We start from the raw sequence: 23,982 nt of genomic DNA, 5'->3' as shown, positions 1-23,982 counted from the left end.
ACTATTTAAGACTTATATTAACACAAAAATATCGCTTACTTCTGCTTTAAACAAAACAACCACAACAACCAGACTGAAATGAATCTGCAGAATAAAGTTGTACAGTCCTATAAACAACATGTCGTTGTGGCTGTTGTTTCAGTGTAGAGTTCATTAGTCTCCTGCAGGATGCCTCTGGACAGGCGCTGCAGTTGTTTTCCATGGTGGACAGGTGTGTGTGTGTGTGTGTGTGTGTGTGTGTGTGTGAGTGTGTTGGTGTGTGTTGACGACTTGTCGTAAAGTCAGCTGTGAACTGTATCTGCACCACATCGACATCCCATGTGTCACAGAGTCTCAGTGGAGAAGAACAATAGCAGCTGTTGTCGTAGCAGGTCGACTTTCCTTAATATGTAAACCTGCTGTTGTGTAGTTCATGTGTGTGTGTGTGTGTGTGTGTGTGTGTGTGTGGGATGCGGATGAACAGAGAGAAGCTCTTTGCTGCGCTGCCATCTTTCAGCATGGAGGGTTGCATCACTGAAATATTGATGAAACAACTCTGTGTGTGTGTCATGTGTGTTTTACATGTGTGTGTGTTTGTGTGTGTGTGTGTGTGTGTATTTCAAGTCATGGGATCAGTGAAGAAGGCGGAGCTGTTTCTGATAACGCACACACACACACACTCTTCTTTCTCTCTTACAGGGAGACAAACAAACAAAGAGAGACAAGGAGAGAAATTCCTGCACATAAACTATATCAAATATATGTTTATCTTCAAAGACACGTGGGTGAAGAGGGATATTTAGAAAGAGAGCGAGATGTGATATTTGGCAAATGTAACCACTGTAGCCTCATAAAATATGCAAAGCAATTATCAAAACACATGAATAATTGATTGAACCATTTTCATACAAGCTGCGTAAAGACCTCAAAACACGAAATTAGTTTTAAACAAACCTCCAAAACATTCCTGTTTTCATCTCAAAGGAGGAGTTTGATATTTAGGAAAAGGAAAATGCTCTTTTCAATATTTCTCTCCTTGCTCTGTGTTGATAATGAAGGTAGTTCAGCTTAGCTCAGCATAAAGACTGGAAACAGAGGGAAACAGCTACTGTAGACTAATTTGTGCAAAATAAACAAGTGTACAAAATGTGTTGTGGTTTTATACAACCTATTTACAGTCTCTAAGATATGATAAGCTCACCTGCTGCTGGCTGTGGCTTCATAATAAGAGTATCAATACTTCCATCTCTCTTTTGCCAAAATTCAAAATAAAATCAATATATTATCATTTTAATGTTAGTATTGTAAATATTGAATTGTACTTTTGATGCAGTAAATCGCTCAATTTCCTCCTAAAAAGATTGTTATTTCACAGCTCAGTTGACTGTGTGAGGTTTGTTCTTCTAACAAAATAAATCTCATAAATGAAAAGCTGATAATAAAACCTTTATTAATGCGGCTTGAGATTGAAAATCACACTCTTTCATTCATATGTTTGCATTTTATTGCTGATTTGAAGAGTCTGGTGCATATTCGCTTTAATTTAGCAGGATAAAAGGATGTTTTCCTGGTTGATCTGTGGGTTTGATCTGCTGGTTGCACTGATGATCACTCACTGCATCTCCCTCGTGTGTTCGTTAGATCTCGTCGTTTGACTGACACTGAGTGAACAGTAACGAGGTTAAAGGTTTTAAGTCGTATGTAGCTCCATCAGTGGCTCCGCGGCATCGACCCGGGCTGATGGGAAACAGATTCTCAGACATGACCCAACCTTTATATCTCCATCTCCATCTAAATGTCTTATTATCCATCTTCTCCTGCTATTCTTCTGTGTTTCTGTCTGTTTCCCAGCATGCTCTCTGTATCTCTTCCTAGCTGCGCACATGAGACCTGTTGTCGTCACGTTGTATTTATAGCCCCGTTCGCTCCCAGCGGGCCCCCGGCCCTCGCTGCCATTGGCTGAGCTGATGCGGACGAGCCGGCTCGATGTGCGGCGCTTCCCATTCTCCTCACTTTCCCGTCAGGAAATGAATCAGTCACAGCCAAAAGAATTTAAGCTCTAACGCTTATGGGCACATTATACATCCACACACACACACACACACACACACACACACACACACACACACAAGTATGCAGGCTGGCACTAACGCACACACACATGGGTTCACACGCTCCAGGAAAAGTGTAATGTAATAATAAATGGATTATATTAGTGTTTTCTTCCTCTGCTGTGAGTCGTCGACCCCCCAGACTCTACAGCTCAGAAAATATAAATACTTAAATATATGTGTCTCCAGACTAGACACATAGATTATTAGGGTTTTCCATGTGTAAAAACAAAAAGCATTATTTTTACTGTACTATTAGCCTACTTCACATGACCATTTTCTTTCTTTTAATCCTACTTTACACATCAATTCCTTCAAAATTCAGAGGAAAATATTATGATTTTTAAGAATTATTTTAGTTTTTCTCATTAGTTAAGGTCAAAGGGAATTCCAATAATCACCACATGACAACACTTATGAGACAAGAGAAGGCAGAAAGACAATAGAAATGTAAACAATTGGATAAACAACACTATAACAATGGATAATGTGTTTATTATGACAGAACACAAGGTAACAGAGTTCAGTAAACTATATAAAATATCTAACAGCTGATAAATGATCATGAACCTCCTCATGCTCTTACATAAATGAAAAACTCAATTGTTGCATGTTTGATTGATATACATTGATATAAATGTAGCAAAGCCCTGTGTGATAGACTTTGTACGTGAATGCAACATGACAACATGTTTACAGGTAAAAACGTTACACAAAACTGTCAGTACACCTAATTTAATGTAAAAAACCAAAAAAAAAACCAAGCTAAGTGACAAAATTATGTGCAACTTCTACAACCGTACAACCGTCGATGCACAGAGCGGCCATCTTGGATTATGAGCTCAGTGTTACTGGAGTTCCTCAGACGTTTTGATTTAGTGGCGTTTCTAAAAACATAGCTGACTTTGAACTTGGAAAATCAAATTTCTCAGCTCTAATGAAATGCACCATAACAGTCACATAAAAGTATAAAAGTAGATACAAATAAAACTATAAATTAGTCAGAAATTGTCTTCTTGAGGCCACATGAAGATGCTTTATGATGTGACCGACTTTAGACCTCACATGAGAGATTATCCCACTGTTCTGTAGCAGAATTAAGAAACAGGCTTTTAAAATGAAACTTCTAGACTCCAGATGATTAAAGCTGCTTTCCTACAGTAAAAACAGTGAGACGTCCAGGTCGGTCGGTTAATGAGCTGCAGTTACTGGAAGATTTGTAATGACAAAATGCTGTGACCTTTAGAGAGCATCAAATATCCTGACTGTGTGTGTGTGTGTGTGTGTGTGTGTGTGTGTGTGTGTGTCTAATGACTCCAATGACAAGTGAGTCGTCTATCATGTGACTGAAGGTCGTTTGGCCTCTTCATTGAGTCATCCCTCCTCCTCCTCCTCCTCCTCCTCCTCCTCTCTCATCTTTTTTGTACCTTCACCAGCTCAGACATGAAAGAATTTGACCTGAACAGACCATGATACAGTTGTAGTTGTTGTAACAACCAACATCTGCACCCAAACACAATAAAAAATAGCCCATGTGTCTGGATTTTTTGTTATTTGGCTTATTTATCGCTTGATTTATCCAGAACAAATCTGACCTGGGCTCATGACCCGGTGATCGCAGCAAATTTCCACGCTGGATTATTTAATTACTTCCTAATCATCAACTAGCTACAACTGAATCAATGGAGGTTTTGTGCTGTAGCCTATGAGTAGCATATTTGTGATTTATTGCAAGGTCTGAGGTTAAAACTGAAACTACAAAAAACTATGTAGACAAAAAAATAACATAGCCTATATTGTTTTTTTTGTCTTTATTTGAGTAGCCTAGGTATAAATACTAAACAACAAATCTATGGAGATACATTTGTGTCTTTATTATTCAATCAAAAGAAAAAGATAAAAAAGATATTTTCAATCAAATAATAACTCGCTTCAATTAAAAAAAAAAAAACCTTTTCATTCAAAGAAAAAAAGGGTTCAAATGCAATTTTTTGGGTTGCAACTTTTTTTTTTGATTGAAAAGGTTTTTTTTATTGAAGTGAAGTTTGTTTTGATTGAAAGTATCTTTTTTGTCTAAATCAACTTTTTTTTTTGATTGAACAATAAAGACGCAAATGTATCTCCAGCATGTGAGATCTTAAAGCAATGTTTTCAACAGATAGCTAATCTAACCGTTTTTCCCTAACTGTTTTTCCTATGCTAAGCTAAGCTAAGCTAAGATAGCCTAAGCTAAGCTAATTACCATCCTGTTTAACACACAGACTTGTACCAACTATTATTAGGCTACTTATATTTAAGGCTGTGGTGGTAATTTAGTATTAAAAGTAGGCTAAGAGAAAAAACAAACTGTTAGCACTCAGTTAGCTTATAGCTAGTGGATCCTCCAGGGCTAATGCTAACAATAGCCTACTTCAAAGGTCCGTTCAGGAAAGGGGGCATCCAAAAAACAACTTAACAGCTGTTTAATTCACGTCTTTGAACATTTTCACGAATTTTATTTACAACTGATCCAGTGACAAACCCTCTGACGTACGTGAAGCCGTCATCAAAGCCTGATGCTAATCTCGCGCCTGAACTTGTCTCAGGGCAGGAAACAAGAGTCCTTTGTTTCTCTGAGGGCGAGCAAAACTGAAATTTAACGCAGGAGAAGTACATTTGTTTCCTCTTATGAACTCGATCCCTATAAGCTGTTTTATTTTAGGCTGTTTTATTTTATTTAGGATAACCAGGGGGTGTGTGCACCACCACCACCACAACAACAAAAACATTGTTCAGTTTTAATCAGATGTGTGAATTGATGCAACTGCGGTTTTGATAAAGTTGAATTACAGTAGAATAAAACATAAATATGCAGCTTCTTAACTAGATAAATGTAAAAATGCCCATTCAAAGCCAGCCCATAAAAGCAAAAAAAAAAGTTATTAGCCTACCTGTCAGATCTTCACGTAAGTTACAACAATAACACAATCAAGAATTGCTCATTTGCATGCTGAAAGAGTTGTAAACTCATTTTAGAGAGTCTAGATATTCATCATTCATTGAAACAAATTGTCTGTTTCTGTGGCTGCGCTCCCTTGAAGTTGGCCTCCAGCTAAGATTAAAGCACAGATCAGAATAATCAATGAGGTAAAAGTAGGAAGCTCAGAGTGACAGATGAAGGCTCAGAGGAATCGTTGGAGCTGGTTTAGGACGTCACGTTATAGGAAGCCACTGCTCTCCAGAAATATCATCCTACTGCACCCCTGATAGTTTGATAAAGAGCTGCTGGGACGTTGTTTTGTTGATTTAAGTAGAGTTGTTAAAGCAGAAGTAAGCGATCCGGTCGTTTTGGCTAATGCTGCGTTCCAGGCAGGCTTTTGAAATCGTAAATTACAGCTTCAAGTCACGACTTACGACTTTGTAGCGTTCCAGGCAACCCACTCGTGTTTTTCCGACCTGTTTTACCTGTGAAAGTCACTATAACGACCACTCGTAACTTCCGACTCGTGAACTCGTACCAGATCGAACTGGTACAACTTCACAGGTCGGAAAAACACGAGTTACGGGTTGCCCTGAACGCACCATAACGTCTTGTCAGCCGACGGAGTTAGCAGCCCCCGCCCTCGTCATGGATCTATTGGTCCTCGTCCCTACGTCACCACATTCACGCGCATCCCTTGGCTGCACACACAGCCCTTCATTCCGTTCTCTCTCCTCATTGGATAAAAATTGTAGGATACGAGAAAAGTTTTCTCCTCGGCTCAGAGCAGAGCAGAGGGACTGACAGACCCGTGTTTCAGACCAAACACTCTATGTAAGTGATTGCTGTCGGAAGATATAACTATTTAAGACTTATATTAACACAAATATATCGCTTACTTCTGCTTTAAGGAAGAACATGTCGAGTAAAATGAATTTCCGAGTTTATCGAGGTGTCCAACATTGTGTGTGTTTTTTTATCATGTGTTCTTGCCACTGCTGCAACTTATCAGGGAGGAGGGGATGAGGGGGGGGTGGGGGGGGGGCAGAGACATGGGAGAGGGGATGCATGAGAAAAAAAAAAAATCTCTGACATGAATCGGGCCTTTAATGAAGCTGAAAGAATATGACAAAACACAAAGAGCACAGCAAACGACACACACACACACACACACACACACATAGGACACAAAGACGGCTCAGAACAAAGAGGCTTTCTGTAAAGACCTGCTGCAGACCCATCCTCTCTGAAGGACTCCACTGTACTCTCTGCATGAGCTTGAGCTTGAGTGTGTGTGTGTGTGTGTGTGTGTGTGTGTGTGTGTGTGTGTGTGTGTGTGTGTGTGTGTGTGTGTGTGTAAAAGAGAGAGAGAGAGAGAGGGAGTGTGTGTCATATAATCAAGCGGACAGGGTGGTATGCGCATCTATAGGCTGCAAACACACACACACACACACACACACACACACACACAGTCTTTTTGTATAAAGTCCTGAGACTGGAATGTGTCCATGTATAAAATGGCCGTGGCCCCTGTTTGCCCTCTTTATAAGGCCTCTTTTTCCCCCCTCCTCTTCGCTCTCTCTTTCTCTTTTTTTCTTACATTTCCTCCCTCTCTCTTCCTCCTCTCCCTCTCTTCCTGCCTCTCGTCTCGTCTCGTCTCTTCTGTCTTCTCGTGTTGCGGCGTTCTGCCCTCGGGACAGGGATGAGTCGTCCTCAGATAGAGGAAGACAGAGGAGACAGATTCCATCACTCCCCCTCCTCCTCCGCCCTCAGGCCTTTTAGTCTCCACGGTAACCAGAGATGCTGTAACCAGAGGCGTGACATCGCAGCGGTTCTCCATCAGGAGGATCATCACACTCCTGTAATCAGAGCCTTTTGTTTTAAAGGGATAGTTCAACATTTTGGAAAATCGTTACATCTAATTGTTTAATTGTGCAAGCTATTTTTAGAACGGCGGAGCAGAGCCGTGAGCTGCTCAGAGCTACGCTACGGAGGCTCATGGGATTTCCCCTCATCAAACTCATCAAATACACAGTCCAACAACTCCAAAACGCTCTGGTGGACAAGTTGTGACCTGCACATTCACCACGGTATAACAAAACGTTACGAGACAGAGTTGTTTTCAAGGTAAATTCATGCAAAACCGCTGATGCGTGTTTCCATCGGGGGCAGTTTTTTGGTAAGCAGTCTCTGAATTTACCTCGAAAACAACTCCATCTCGTAACGTTCTGTTATTATCTCATAGCGTGGTGAATGTGCAGGTCACAACTTGTCCACCAGAGCGTTTTGGAGTTGTTGGATTGTGTATTTGATGAGTTTGATGCGGGAAACCAAGAAGTCCCATGAGCCTCCGTAGCGTAGCTCTGAGCAGCTTGCGACTCTTCTCCACCGTTCTAAAAATAGCTTGCACCGACAATTAAAGGTAACGAACCTACTCCTAAAACTATAGAGATTATGGCAATGGGCCAATTTGCCAAAAATGTTGAACTATGCCTTTAAAGGTCGAAATCAAAATGAGAAAGTAAATAGAGAACGCACCTCACCTCCACACAGCTTCATACCTCTGTGTGTAAGGTGAAGGAAAGAGCATACAAGCTGTATAATACATGTTGTTGGTAAAAGGTCAAAGGCCAAGGTCAGTGTGACCTCACAAAACACAGAATTTATGTTTCATATTTTACAGGATCGTAAAAACAGAGATGTTTCCTGAAACTAATCTGAGTGATGGAGGCAGACGTGAGGTGGCCATTCTTGTTTCTTTCTGCTCTTCTATAAAATAAAGGTTGCGTTTTACCGCTGTGAAGCTCTGACTGGGGACAGCAGGACATGATCAAGCCAGAGGAGCTGCAGAGAAGAGAGAGGTGTTTCATTATGAGAAGGAAAAGGAGGAGGAGGAGGAGGAGGAGGAGGGACAGCGTGGGTGGTCGTACTCTGCTGTTTGTTTGTTGTTATTTACAGACAAGTGGGAGCTGGTGGGTGACAGGTGGAAAAAAAAACCTGGCAGCAGCTTGAGCTTGTATTTCATCCTCTCACTGTTTGGTTTCCACTCTGACAAACGACAGAAAAAGACAAAAGGAAACTGTAGGAATGGGACCAGCAGCAGCAGCAGCAGCAGCAGCTTCCTGCTTCACCTGACGCACCAGATGGTTTGTTACCCAGGAGGAGGAGGAGGAAAACCATCTGGGAAGGTGTCGCTGCCTGGAAACTGGGGGGAGGGGAGGGGTAGATGGGGCCTTTTTCAGTAAATACTTGGCGGCAGGTGATTGGACGAACCATCTGTCAATCATATGATATGTCCACATAGTAGCCCAGGACATGCAAATATCTTTATCTTCTGGTTGAGGACAGACTAAAATTAAGTCTCCCTATAACTTTCATGAGAAATTTTATAAAAAACCACAATATTTCTCAGATCAGATAGTGTTAACATAACAAATATGCAACCAGACAATCAAGATATAATCATTTACTGACACCTAAACCAAGAACAAACTGAACAAACACAGAGCCATTATAGGATGGAACACATTACCTAACAACATCAAAAATAATAATTCAAAACACATTTTTAAAAAGGTAGTAATAGACTATTTAAATTAATTGTAAATTCAATGAATAAGAAATAGATAACGCATAATAATTTATTATAGGAATTTATTTATGGGTTGAACTGTTGTGGTAATCTAATGTGATGTATGATGTATTCTTTGTACCTAATGATGTAGTTTAGACTAGACCGTTCTCTCCGTTGATCTGTAACAGCGTCAGCGAGTGTACTATGTTCTTTCTTTTTTTTTTATTGCATTGGGGACCCCAGGAAGAATAGCTAATGTCATGACATCAGCTAATGGGGATCCTATAGATATACAATAAACAAACAATAGCTACCGGTAACTCCTCCGTCCAGATTTCCATCCCACGTTTGCTCATATGCGACAATAAACACTGTTATCCAGTCAGTTTGGGCTATTTGTTGATGGATTTGGACTTTAATGTTGTTTCTGTAGATTTAGAGACGCAGACGTGTTTTTAAAGGCTTACTCTGATGTTTTTAGGCTCAATAATTGAATTAAAAAACGGGTAGAATTAAGGGATTTAAGGGATTAAGGGATTCTTTACCACTAATATAATCGTCTGTGTCTGGTCAAGAATTTCGTAGGAGGAGGAGCTGAGTTGTTTGAGTGTTTGGGTAATTGTAGGATTCACAGTCTTTAGGGGTTTAGGATTTGTTTGTTTTATTCTTTTTTTTTCTAGAGGAATGATCTGATCTGATGAGGCCGGAGCGGTTTTCAGGATGACTCATGTCTGAGGGTCTCGCAGCGTTTCAGCCGAGCTCAGCTGGTTCTGACCGGCTCTGCTCTGTGTGTTGTTGTGTCAGGATGTCGTGATGATGATGATGATGATGATGATGATGTCGCTGCTAAGCTGCCGGACCTCCAGCTCCATGTGCCTCGTCAGCACAAAGTCTGCACCGACTGGCTGCAGCAGACACACACACACACACACACACACACACACACACACACACACACACACAGACTTAGAGAATAAAGACTCAGTTTCTTTTTGTTTTTAATCTTTGTTGCAGACGTATTCACACGTTTCCTGGTTTTAATGTTAATTCCAGTTAAAGTGGACACCTGGTGACATCCATCATGTTTTTGTGTGTTTAAATGCTCCTTTGTTGTTGATATGTGAAATAAAGACCAGTTTAGTTTAGTCTTAAATGTCAGAACTTGTTGCCAAAGTTGAGTTGTTTGTACATTCCTGCACTTTGTACATATCATATACACATTTGCATTTGTGCTTGTTATTTTAAATGTGTGCAAGTGATCTAATTTATTGAACTGTCACAACTTTTTCTGACAATAATTTGACTTTTTCGGACAAATTATAATGTTAAATCACAGATTTCATACTTAATTCATAAGATGTTATTATTTTTTTCGCAAATATTTTGATTTTGTATCGACTTTCATCCAAATATAATGAAAAAAAAAGTGTTTCTACTAACAGAAGCTCCATGCCTTTTGATTTTTTGACCTTTCCATGATTATTGATCCAAAACTCTTGTTATTGTTGCTGTGGTTTCAGGCGATGGAGAGCAAGCTGCTGGTCGGTGGGAAGAACATCATCGATCACACCAACGAGCAGCAGAAGATGCTGGAGATGAAGCGGCAGGAGATCGCCGACCAGGTAAACCTGTTTGTTTCCGTGTCAGGGAGAGTCTTAGTTCTTTATTTATTATATTTACCCTCCATATAGTACACCTGCACATTCATGTTACAGTGAGCCTGCATGACACTAAGAAAAAGTGTAGTAGTGTGCCTCAAATTGCATACTTCACTTCTTTGCAGTACACTATAAAGAAATGCACTTACTTGCTGTAGGTAGTTCTGCCTCAAATCAAACTCTGCCACTGCGCTCTTACTGGAAATGACTCGACAGTTTCTTTTTCTTTTTAAAGTATTGTACTGATTGCAACCGGACATTGGAGCCTTATCGCCGACACTTGACAGCGCTTTTTGCTGATCAAAACGAGCTATTACAGTTTTTTCTCAATCTCTTTGGTGCTTTTCTCACATCACTCTTACTGTAACATTTGCACAACAGTTAGTGCATTTCTCAAAACAATTATTACAAACTGCAAAACCTAGTGGATGACCTGCAAAAGCGCGTCACTTGCTCAAAATGGATTGTCCATCCCCCAAAAGCAAGTACAGTACTCATGTCAATGAAACTGTCAGTGTCGTCAAAATGAGAAGTCCTGACACCATCGTTTATGGACAAGATAGTCAAATGGCTTTGTCATGTTTTCATTATGATAGTTTACTAAGAAAGTGTTTTCCAATGCAAAAAAGTCATGACACTACCTGAAAATGCTCAAGACAGCACTATACACTACTTGTACAGCCATGTGAAGACTTGTAAAATGCTGTAGTACAGTACCATACTGTAAAGATGGGAAATCTTTACTGTGGTTGCTGTAATACATTACAACACAGTGCATCTGTTCTCTAGTGAAGCATAAAGTCTAAATGTACAGTAAATGTAAAAAGTTATTGTCCCACTGTATCTTACAGTAATGCCTGACACAATGACAGCAGTGCAGATTGTTTAGTGCTGAGTTACTGTCCAATACATACCTGTTCTGTTTGAATAATTGAATTCACAGTGCTTCTCCCAACATTTAAAATTAGTTTGACAGATTTTGAAAACTAGTTCAACAATTTTGTATGTAATGATTCAAGCAATGAAATGATGACTATTAGTTTTATAGGGAAAGACTATTCAGCCTTCAAAAGTATAGTTCATTTTGACTGACATGACATAAACAAATGATAATGTGGTAAAACAGCAGAGAATTGTATGAGAGCAACTGATACATTTCCAAAAGCATTTGCAATTTGTTCAGAGGAAGGAGAAACTGCTACTATGATGTGGACAAATGACTACATGTTGTGGAGGTTGAACTAATAGTTATGAGAACTTTCATTCTGATCTGAGAATAGCACCAAAGCGACTGAGAAAAACTGTAATACACTACAGTCATCTGCAACAAACATAAGAAACACCCTTTGGTTAGAACTGTGTACAACTTTACAGTACGTGAACAATGTTGCAGAATGCTGTAGTACACACTGTAAAGATGGGGAATCTTTACTGTGGTTGCTGTAATACAATACAATACAGTGAATCTGTACCGTAGTGAAGCTGTGAGTCTAAATGTAAATGTAAAAAGTTCTTGTCCCACTGTAGCTTACAGTAATGCCTGACACAATGACAGTAGTGCAGTACAGATTGTTTAGTGCTGAATTAGTGTCCAATACTATACATACCCCTTAAATGTCTGAATAATTGAATTCACAGTGCTTCTCCCAACATTTACGTAAGTCGTTTTATTGTGTTATTGTTATGTTGTTTTGACTGTTTTTTAAAGGACATTTACAGCTCCGTCGCTGCCATTTCAACCGCCGGCATTTGAAAAGTAGTGACCAGTAGTGTTCAGCGATCCACACTCAATTTTCTGGCCGTTTGAGTGCGCCAATTGAGTGCACATAGCGCATTACATTTTCGCACACTGCCCAGTGTGAAGGCACTTATGTACTCAAAATATTAAGTAAGTGTAAGTGCAGAAGTACACGATTTGGGACACACTACAGGTGGAGGTTTTCGATCAAAAACAGGACATAAAAGTGAAAGTTAAACCACAAAGTAGCCATAAAAATGTAAATGTATTGCCAACAGTCAGGGCCGGCCGCTGGCATAAACACTCTATGCGGTTGTTTAGGGCCACAGCCGTTAGATGGGGGGCCACATGATCAGAAAGGTACCGGGGTTCATTCAATCGTCATTTAATCCTGAGGTGGCCACGCACGCTATGAGCTTTACATGTAATTTGAAGTCAATATTCAGCTTCTTTTATCTCACATTTAAGACATTTGGTGAAAATAGAATGGCAGAATGACAACATTTGTGCTCAAAAAGCAGTCTTACAAATTCTCATTTTAGACTTGTTTTCTACACTTATCTATTACTGTATTCATATCCTATTTCAAGCACCAAAAAAGTTCATTCTCATGACTGAAGGTGTGTTTTCACAAGGGATTGGACATTTTTCAAAAAGACATAAAACACTTGAGTATTGTTAAATCTGCAAGTATCTTAAAAAGATAAATTTAAGAAAATATGTAAAAGTCGAGAAAATGGCCTCAAACCTCAGAGGGGATAAACATGTCTGTATTCAGTTTTAACCAGTGATTCGGTGTTTGCGCTTAGAGTGCAGGGCCACAAACAAAAATCTTGTTAGGGCCACCAAAATCCTAGGGCCGGCCCTGGCTGCAGTGGAGGATGATGCTGATGGTGTGTTTTTTTAAATCTGTGGCTCCAGACGCGTTCGGAGCGGGAGATGCAGCAGCAGATGTTGGTCCAGGACGAGGAGACGGTGGAGCTGAGAGACACGTTCACGTCTCTGCAGCAGGAAGTCGAAGCCAAGACCAAGAAACTCAAGAAGGTAAAACACCTGGTTACCTGTGGTGTGTGTGTGTGTGTGTATCTGTGTGTGTGACTGAGGTGAACACAATCCAAACACATGTACAGTATACACAGCTCTGGAAAAAAAATAAAGAGACCACTCCAAAATGTTCATCATAAATAAGCCTTATGTTCAGTTCATTTCAGTAAACTTTATTGTCAATCACACAATGTAACTGACAGTTACACAGGGAATCGAAATTACGTTTCCCCAAACCCCAAATGTGCAATTTAAAAACATTTATCTCTACATGTATGGCAGCCATCGATTCCAGTGTCTATTGAACTCCAACACAAGCACACCTCACTCTACTTAGGTGATCCCCTGAACCAAATCATATTTAATGAGGAAGAAAGATTATAAATAAATAAATAAAAAAACACTGCTGCGATTAAAAATTGGGATTATTCCACCAATGTTGATTTCTAAACTCTTCCTAAATTAAAAAAATTAGTGTTGTGTTGTTTTAAAGGGACATTGAGGAGTTATGGAAAGCAAAGTGTTTTCATACTACATTTACCATGAACCTCTGTGCGCACGGTGAAAATCTTGGACCGGCGCAAGACAGACGTCTTGCCAAGGATGTTTTCATTCATCAAGAATGAAAATCGGAGGTTCGAAGACGATCAGATACCGTTGTATAAACGGCGATTCGGCTGCGTTATTATCATGACCCACCGGGCAGCGTCCGTGTAACTGAAAGTAAGGAAACGCTGGTCGTCTCGCCCAGCATTTCCACCATTAATTACTGTAAAATAACAAAATAACGATAGAGACAAAACAATATATATTTATCGAAAATGGAGCCATTAACAAGTGTGGGTAGCATAGATTCATCCACATTAATGTGAGACTTTTTTATAACCAAATACAAACTCCTCATTGTCCCTTTACAGTAAAATGAATATGAACTTGTTTTCTTTGCATTATACAAGGTCTAAAAACACCAGAATTTTTTTGTTATTTTGACCTGTTGCCATTTTCTGCAAATAAATAAATGCTCTAAATGACAATATTTTTATTTCCAATTTGGGAGAAGTTTTGTCAGTAGGTTATAGAATGAAACAAAGGTGTTCATTTTACTTAAACACATAGCTATGAATAGTAAAACCAGAGGAACTGATCATTTTGAAGTTGGTCTCTACATTTTTTTCCAGAGCTGTACGCTCCAAATGCACAACACAAAGATATGTTTCCACACAAACACACACACATATGTTTCCACACACACACCTTCCTCTTTGTTCCTAATGTGCGTGTGTCCCTCTTTCACCCCCTGAACCCCTGAACCTTGTTGACCTGGACCCTAATGACCCCCCCGTCCCCCCGCTGCGGACACACGCTCTCCGTCCGGACACACACTCACTGTAAATCTCAGTACCTGAAGGTTTGTCCTACCGTCCCACTCCCCCCTTTCTCTCTCTCCCCTCCTCCCCCCCTCCCCTCCTCCCCCCCTTCCGCCCCTCCCTCACCGTCCACGCTTTCCACGCTAACCCTCTCCTCTCCTGGTCTGGTTGACGATCCTGAAACCACGCTCCAGCCCCTCCTCCCGCTCCTGCTCTTCTCCAGTGCACTGGCCAAGGACTAACCCCCCACCACAACCACCACCAACCCCCTCCCACACCACTTACCCCCCCTCCTCCCTCCTCCCTGGGACAATGTGACTAATGATCCCGTGTTGATTTCTTGGCCTTAACGTGACATGTGTGCTTCCCACCCTTCTCTCACTGCATGGTGTTGTCACTCTGAGGAAACGCAGGAGAATGACATGAGGAGGAGTTGTTTTTTGGGGGGTTTTTTTTTTCTCCACGCTGTGCATTTTACTGTAAAAAGCACCAGGGAGCAGCAGCATGAGGCGTTCAGGGACATCCCGGACATACAAGTACTGTAGCATGCAAAGGTTTTGGGCACAAAAACCTGTTACTGTAGTGTGAGCAGTTCAGCAAGTGGAAGATTAAATAATCTGCAAAAGGCATAAAGTTACAGGTGACACATTCCCTTTACATTTTAAACAATATAGATAGATAGATAGATAGATAGATAGATAGATAGATAGATAGATAGATAGATAGATAGATAGATAGAGAGAGAGAGAGAGAGAGAGAGAGAGAGAGAGAGAGAGATAGATAGATAGATAGATAGATAGATAGATAGAGAGAGAGAGAGAGAGATAGATAGATAGATAGATAGATAGATAGATAGATAGATAGATAGATAGATAGATAGATAGATAGATAGATAGATAGATAGATAGATAGATAGATAGATAGATAGATAGATAGATAGATAGATAGAAGATAGATAGATAGATAGATAGATAGATAGATAGATAGATAGATAGATAGATAGATAGATAGATAGAATTACAGACTCTGAATTACAGACTCTAGGTCCAGTTAAGAACAAATACAAAAAGACAGAGAAGGAAAAAACAAAACAAAACAAAACACAGGGTCGTCTAGCAACCCCTTATTACGTAAAAGACACTTATACCAGTGTTTCCAGAGCAGTGACGTGTTCGTCAGTTCCAACACAAACTGATTTTCTGAGTTATTCAGACGGCAGATGAACTTAAACGTGATGTTTCTTAAGACAGATTGGAGAGTGTTGACTCAAACAGTCACAGACATTAAACATTCATTTCTTATCTTTTACATTTTTCAAAATGACTGAAAAGAAAAAAGGGCCCACAGCAAAGGTTTGGCCACCCTGCGTAGCTAGTAGCCCCCATTTGGAAACTATCGCAGAGTGTAAATAGTAAATATCTTGTCTGATACCTTGGTCAAAGTTATCTGAGAGCTCAAGTCTCCTGGGTTTCCCGTTCGTTTGCAGGCTGCTGCTTTGTTTCCCCTTTTCACTCTAAAACTGTAGAAAACAAGAATAAAACACTGATATTGCCTAAAATATGGCAAAAGAGTGTTTCATATTAAACTTTATGCCTTTTGGAGATCATTTCATCTTCCACGTACTGAACTGTTCACATTCACAACAGAAATTTTGACCAGTGGTGCACAAACTTTTGCATGATGACACTGTAACCTGTTAGAAAACTGGTTATTCATGAACAGCGACTCAGGTATCTGTCTCCTTGTGTTTTTTGTTTTTTGGTTTCAAGATTTATGAGTGAATCAGACCAAATGGAAGAAGAGGCTGATAATTAAGCAGTCCCAGCAGCTCTGAGGCTCCTGGCAGGAGACACCTGCTTTCAGGCTGTCTCACACTTCCACATCAACACTGCTGCTCTGTTTGGTGACTGAGGTTAATGAATTAACATGAAGGCTGCATCTGGTGTGAAAAATTATAATATTGTGACTGGGGTTTCAGTGTGAACGGTCATTTTACTTACTTTTTTTATTTGCTTTTTTTATTTGCACATTATATAACTGGCATAAACAATGAAAATAGTGAAATTAAACATTGCACAGGAGAGGTGGAAGCAAAAAAAGGCTTATGAAAATACCTCCCCTATGGAAAAATGGGAAAAAAAATACATGAAGGTACAAACTGACAGATCCAGAAGTGTTACAAATCTTAACTAAAGAATGATTTTTTCAGTTGTTTTTTTGAACAAAGCCAGTGTGGATATTGATTTTAGTGATGTAGGTAGAGTTTTTGTTTTGCATTTTCACTTAAAAACACAGAATGATGTGGAATCAGTCTAGAAATGATCAGAGAAGTGCTTTCAGAGTATTTTGGAAAATTTTGGGGCGCCTTTATTTTGAAAATATCTGGTTTGCACGTTGCACCTTTAACACTAAATCCAATCAGGAACCAGCTGCTTCTAACTGAACTATTTTTTTTTTTTATTCACCTCCATCTTCACATTCAAGCTGCATGAAAAATTTAAAATAACCAGTGACGACATTTAGGTCCGAGGCCGAGGCTGAAGTCAGGATTAACCTACATGTCAGAGAGGGAACAGAGTGAACGTTCAGGAGAGAGAAAACGAGTGAAGAGGAGGAGGAGGAGTGAGCTGGAAGGAAATAAGGAAGGAGGGAGGGAGGGAGAGATGGCTGCCATGTTGTTGCTGCGCTGCCCATTCTCTCCAGACTCCAGTGCCTCCAGTGCTGTTGCTATGGGCAACCGAGCTGCAGCGAGTCGGAGACCAGTTCATCTCCTAACCCTCTCTTTCTCTCTCTGTTTCTCTCTCTCTCTGTTTCTCTCTCTCTTTCTCCTCTCAGCTTTATGCCAAGCTCCAGTGCATCAAAGCCGAGATCCAGGACGTGAACGACGAGCACGTGAGGAGTCGACAGGAGCTGGAACAAACCCAGAACGAGCTCACCAGAGAGCTCAAGTTCAAGTGAGAGCAGCAAACACACAACACAACACAGCACAACGCAACACACAATGAGAGGGGATCTAGTTTTTATTTATTTATTTATTTATTTTTTGCAAATATTGAGCTATAGGTTGGTCTAAATCTAAAAATAAACTCTAATCTTTGTTTATACAGCACCAAAAAAAACCCCAAAAAACACTGTATCGCTTTCAATAACACACATTTGCACTCTATCCACAAGTTTCCAAACGTCATCTATGTTCAAAACCAGAAGCCGGTTTGGTGGAATTGTACGTTTCCATGGTTTTCAGTCGTTGTCATAGTTGCGGTAAACGCATGTAGCTATCTATTAAAGCAGAAGTAAGCGGTCCGGTCGTTTTGGCTAATGCTGCGTTCCAGGCAGGCTTTTGAAACCGTAAATTACAGCTTCAAGTCACGACTTACGACTTTGTAGCGTTCCAGGCAACCCACTCGTGTTTTTCCGACCTGTTTTACCTGTGAAAGTCACTATAAATGCCACTTGTAACTTCCGACCCGTGAAGTCGTACCAGATCGAACTGGTACGACTTCACAGGTCGGAAAAACACGAGTTACGGGCTGCCTTGAACGCACCATAACAGTCCTCGTCCCTACGTCGCCACATTCAGGCGCATCCCTTGGCTGAACACACAGCCCTTCATGCCGTTCTCTCTCCTCATTGGATAAAACTTGTAGGATACAAGGAATGTTTTCTCCTCGGCTCAGAGCAGAGCAGAGTGACTGACAGACCCGTGTTTCAGTCCAAACACTCTATGTAAGTGATTGCTGTCGGAAGATATAACTATTTAAGACTTATATTAACACAAAAATCCCGCTTACTTCTGCTTTAACGCTGGTTTTTAACACAGATGTGACTATGTGTGATATCCATTGTTAAAAGCCGGTGTGATGATCCATGCGTTTTACAGATTTTCATTGAAAATAAAAACTAAAAAAATCCATGCATTTACCGCGACTACCGAAACCATGGAAACGTAAACATAAAATTCCACCGGAAGAGCAAAACCGGCAAAACCGGCTTACGTTTTTGACGTTCGGGAAAAGGTGGATAATTGTGATTATTTAAATATACGAAAACAATATAAAACATAATTTTGTTTAAATGGATAAAGCTTCATATTTAAAAGTAGCGCAATGAGTTTACAGTAATTCAAGTTTAAATTTAGATTACAGTAAGAGAGTTTACTGTCATTGTAACTGTTCAAAAATGAAAACAATGAAGAACAGTTTGGCAGCCAGTCGTCTTTGGCAGTGAGGAAATACTCACATCCAGATTGAGAGTATACAACGACATCAGTAAATCAGCAGATGTTGTTTTATTAAAGCCAAGTTTTATGTATTCAAACTGAAATTAGGCCAAGTTTAATCCACAGGGACAAGTGTGCATATCAAAATTAAAATTAAATGAAAGAAATATGTTAATATAGTCAGTAAATAATCTGCTGCTGCCAGGATATAGTAGCTATAAAAGAGTGGTGGAGGGTCCATGTGATTATCCAAAACAAAATGTCACATTATTAGGCTATTTTCTTTATTTTAAACTAGTTTAGAACAATTTAAATTAGTATTTATTTATTTATTTATTAGTAGTATTTAAAAGTTAAACCTTGTTGATTGATTCATGTGTGTGTGTGTGTGTGTGTGTCTGTTGTACCTGCAGGTATCTGATCATAGAGAACTTCATCCCTCCGGAGGAGAAGAACAAGATCATGAACAGGTTGACCTTTGACCCGGAGGAGGATCAGTGGAAGTTTCAGCCGCTCGTTCCTGCTGAAAGGTCAGTGTGTGTCTGTGTGTGTGTGTGTGTGTGTGTGTGTGTGTGTGTGTGTGTGTGTGTGTGTGTGTGTGTGTGTAGGTGTCAATGTTGGGATGTTTCCCACTGTGAGGGTCTCTCAGTGTGATCTATAATATTTTATAATGGTATATCTTGTCTGTTTATTGATCTGCTCCTCCTCCTCTTCCTCTTCCTCTATTCAGTAAATCCTCGCAGATGAAGAAAAGGCCGGCCTCCGCAGTCGGATACAAACGACCCATCACCCAGTACGCCAGGGTTGCCATAGCGATGGGACCCCACTCCAGATACAGGGTAGGCGTTTGTTTAACAGGACATAGGCTAATAATGTTGAATGGGAAGTCGACAGAAGATTCGGTAACAGGCCACTGATTATGTGATAATGTCAAGAAATAGCAGAGAAATAGCAATGAACTGCGTCATAATGTCTAGAAATAACGGTAAATTTAATAGTAATGTCGAGAAATATAGCCAAGAAGTAACGATTGATTGCATAGAAACAGAAATAGCCCAGAAATTACGGTCAATTGAAAAGGGCTTGGTGGAGAAATGTTCTGGCCTTTCTCCAAAAATTCAAAGCATGTGTAACCTTTTGCCTTTGTGAAAAACGTGACATTACTATGAGACAGACCGTTATTTTTAGGCTATTTCTTGACATTACTACGCAATTAATTGTTATTTCTTGGCTCTTTCTTTAGGGGCCTGTAAATTAAAGGGTTACAGAATTTAGTGAAATTGTAAATTATGATTATCTATGTATTTATTTTGACATGATGAATGGATCGTACAGCAGCTGTAGGAAAAAGATGTAGATGTAGATGTAGATGATGTGCTGTACAAAAGGCCAAAGCGCCCCACTGAGTTTGTTTTAAAAGGTTAAACAGCATGAAAATGTCAAAAGTTCCTGTAGAAATGACTTGAAATTTAGATTTAAAATTAGAGTTTGTGTTCTCTGACATGATGAGAGGTGGAGTCCAGGTTATATTCTTCAATAAAGGCCCTGTGTATGATTATTATAGACTTTAAAGGACAATTCCAGGCGAATTCAACTCTGGGGTGTATTTTCATATCATTTTAGGTCTAAAAGAATGAATCTGAAGATTTTCAGTTTAATTGCTCCTGTTTTGCGGTAGTTGCATCTGTCCCCGCGTCCCCACGGCAGCAATGAATGGGAGTGGATGTAAGTTCCGCTGTTTAGGCTGTTTACAGCCCTCAAAGCCGCAATTTTTTTCCACAGACAGCGTCAGATGGCGACTCAAACATGCACCGAGAAGTTTATTTACTTCAAGCAAGCCGACATGTTTGTAAAACTAGATCTAATTCAAAGTCCCAGACCCAGTTGCCGTGCGCGGTGTGTTCAGGTGCAGTGGGAAAAGCTACCGTTTGTGTCATAAACACAGGAATATCAACTCTTTACTTGCTTCAAGTAAAAAAAACTTCTCGGCGCATGTTTGAGTCGCCACCTGACGCTGTCTGTGGAAAAAAATGTACACTTCAAGCAAGTAAAGAGTTGATATTCCTGTGTTTATGACACAAGCGGTAGCTCCCACTGCACCTGAATACACCAGCACTGCAACTTCGGGCTCGCGCGAGACTCCGGGAGACTTTGAATTAGATCGACTTTTACAAACATGTCGGCTTGCTTGAAGTAAATAAACTTCTCGGTGCATGTTTGAGTCGCCATCTGACGCTGTCTGTGGAAAAAAATTGCGGCTTTGAGGGCTGGAAACAGCCTAAACAGCGGAACTTACATCCACTCCCATTCATTGCTGCCGTGGCGATGCAGGGACAGACGCAACTACCGCAAAACAGGAGCGATTAAACTGAAAATCTTCAGATTCATTCTTTTAGACCTAAAATGATATGAAAATACACCCCTGAGTTGAATTCGCCTGGAATTGTCCTTTAAAGGAGAGATTTCAGTTTAGACGGTTTAAACAATGAGAGAGAGGATCCAGAAATTCAACATACAAAGAAATGAATGGAGTGAATGGAAGGTGTGGACTCAGTCTGGGTTTTAAAAGGTGACTCACTGTTGCGTCTGTGTGTGTGTGTGTGTGTGTGTGTGTGCAGGCTGAGAACATCATGTTTCTGGAGCTGGACATGACGCCTCCAAACACCGTCTCACCGACCGAGTCCAACCAAAGTCCGTCTGTGGACAACTCCCCCACCAAGGACAAGTCGCTCCGCAAGTCTCGGTCCTGGTGAGTCCAAACCCCCCCTCCCTTTTGTTTTCTTTTCATAATTCAAAACTAGAACATTTTGTTTTTAATTGATTTCCAGTTTGCTTCTGTAGAGCAGAAATAACAAATATTCATTTTTCTTTGTTTATCACTTACATACAAAGTCCCACTGTCAGAAATGTACCTCATAAGGATATTTTTCAGGTGTTTAATCATATAAATATGAAAATATGCATGGAAAATGTCTTAAAATAATACGTTAACCAAAGACAAAGACAAATATTGCCAGATCTTTGATAAATTTAAAAATTATTAAGGGAAATTGTATGTCATGCGTTAATTGTATGTCATATTTTTTTAACTGTGAAATGCTGATATTACAAATTGGGATCAATCAGACTGTAGAAAGAGGTCATATCTGCCAATAAGATCGTGGTATATGTTTTATTCAATCTTCTATATAAATATGTAAAGAAAAACCACTTGTATTGTGTCTACATACTGCACACAAGACAGGATGAGGATTTAAAGATTTAAAGGAGCGATGCGTTTCACTTACAGCTTCATCAGGCTCATACTTTATATGGCATAATGGTAATTTAATTTTGCCATTGAAACAATGTATATATTATATATATTCCTTTTTTTGTTGTTCAATTATATATGTAATTGTTTAGAGTAGTATTTCCTATTTAAATCTTGATCCTCATCCTGTCATATGTGCAGTATGTAGCCACAATACAAGCGTTTTTTCTTTAAATGGTTACTTTAGCCACAATACCAGCATTTTTCTATTTCTTCTACAGAATATAAATACTTTTAAGTTAAATTACTGATCACATTCATCCATTGTGATTTATATAATCCATTTTTATCAATGTAATGTATCACTATCAGGTGTAGATTCATTATAAAAAGGAAACCGCTCAGCCTGAACGTGGCGGCCGGGTGTACAGTAAATGGTTTAGAGTCAGTGCGTCTCTAAATGGGATTATTCAGGATTAGCCACACCCTCTGTGGGCGGTCCTAATCTGGCGGTTTATCTGTCATTTACGCAGCGCGGCCTCTGATCTCAGTGCTGCAGCTGGATAATCTTATTAACCTGTTGTGTCTAAATTACATAGAAAAGATATAAAGATTTTGTCTGTTTGTTTGTTTGTTTGTGTTTTCATCTTCATTTCTCCCGTTCTCCTTCTCGTGCAGGTGTCAGCCTCAGAAATCCATCACTTCCTCCTCGTCTAACGTTTCCTTGGCGGCGTGTCACACGGCCACGCCCACAGCGGCACAGTGAAGCTTTAAGTGAAGAGGATTTTTTTTTTTTTTTTGTATTATTATTATTATTAATATTATTGTTATTTATTTGATTCTTCTGCTTCCTCCTCTTTTTGGCCGTTGATCCTCTGGACGAGTCGACACACACACGACAAACGCCACCTCTGCTGAACCCCTGACCCGCGAGGTCATGGACTTTAATACGTTATTAATGAGTATAAGGAAGTGAAGTGATGTCATGACAGGAAACTAAATGACCTAACGAACCTCAGAGACTCTGAAACATCAGTTCCTCCTGTTCTACCGATGTAAAGAGCCACCGGACCCTCTTCTCCCTGCATGTTGGAGACCAAGAGCCTAAAACGACGACTGGCTGCCCAGACTGTTGTGTGTGTATAAATGTGTGTGTGTGTGTGTGTGTGTCTGTGTGTGTGTGCTGTACATACAGGCAGGGCCGTTGCTAGGAATTCTGGGCCCCCTTAAAGAATACTAAAGTGGGCCCCTCCCCCTAACTTTTCCTTTTTTTTTTTTTCTTAGACTACGTGTGTATTATCATGTATCATTTAGCCTACTTTGTTTTGACGCTAATGCAGCATTACACTGCAAAAACTCAAGTATCTCACCAAGAATATTTGTCTTATTTCTAGTCAAAATGTAATTTCTAGTCAAAACAAATCTCATTATACTTAAAATAACACACATCATATTAAAAGTAGCTTGTTTTTAGACACTTTTTACTCCTTTCAAGCATATTTTCACTTGAAATAAGTAGAAAAAATCTGATAGTGGAACAGGTTTTTCTTCCTTATTACAAGCACAAAAAACTTGCTTTCACTGGCAGATTTTTCTACTTATTTCAAGTGAAAATTTGTTTGAAACAAGTGAAAATTATCTAAAAAAGTAAATTTTTAGGTTATGAGTCTTATTTTAAGTGGAAAGAGACTAGCTTTGACTAGAAATTAGACATTTGGACAAGAAATAAGACAAATATTCTTGGAAAGATGTTGAGTTTTTACAGTGTACTATGAGTATTAGTCAGGGTCTTATGCAGAATAAATCAGTCATACAAAGATTAGACTACTGGGGTTTTTTATGGGCCCCACTGGGCGCTGGGCCCCTAGAATTATCATCACCTTTCTCCCCTATACAACGGCCCTGCATACAGGGCTGTATGATTGCCAGTTTGTGTTTCTGGAAGCTCACAAACTGCTTGAGTTCCCTGTTAGATAATCAATCGGTGTAAATAGTTCATGTTTCGGGGGGTCGTTAATTGTTTAGGTTGTCAGCAGGTTTAGTTCATGGTCCCTCAGAGGATTTAATGTCTGTGTTGGAG

At 39.8% G+C, this 23,982-nt stretch overlaps 1 protein-coding gene across 1 annotated transcript in view; it reads left to right on the top strand.

The window, feature by feature from the left end:
* kif3ca (kinesin family member 3Ca) overlaps positions 1–23,072 on the top strand; it is a 37,690-nt gene extending 14,618 nt beyond the window's left edge. Inside the window, exons 2-8 of the mRNA XM_085770802.1 lie at positions 10,144–10,245; positions 12,941–13,063; positions 17,266–17,384; positions 19,063–19,179; positions 19,380–19,488; positions 21,268–21,398; positions 22,581–23,072. Of these exons, the coding sequence (XP_085626928.1) occupies positions 10,144–10,245; positions 12,941–13,063; positions 17,266–17,384; positions 19,063–19,179; positions 19,380–19,488; positions 21,268–21,398; positions 22,581–22,668 (789 nt within the window). The 3' untranslated portion in view covers positions 22,669–23,072. The remainder of the gene's footprint in view (positions 1–10,143; positions 10,246–12,940; positions 13,064–17,265; positions 17,385–19,062; positions 19,180–19,379; positions 19,489–21,267; positions 21,399–22,580) is intronic.
* Positions 23,073–23,982: the final 910 nt, after the last annotated feature.

The sequence above is a fragment of the Trachurus japonicus genome, chromosome 24 (assembly GCF_045865225.1).
Source record: "Trachurus japonicus isolate A0001 chromosome 24, Traja_1.0".
Lineage (NCBI taxonomy): Eukaryota > Metazoa > Chordata > Actinopteri > Carangiformes > Carangidae > Trachurus > Trachurus japonicus.
The sequence above is the reverse complement of the archived record's forward strand: the minus strand, read 5'-3'. Positions and strand labels throughout refer to the sequence as shown.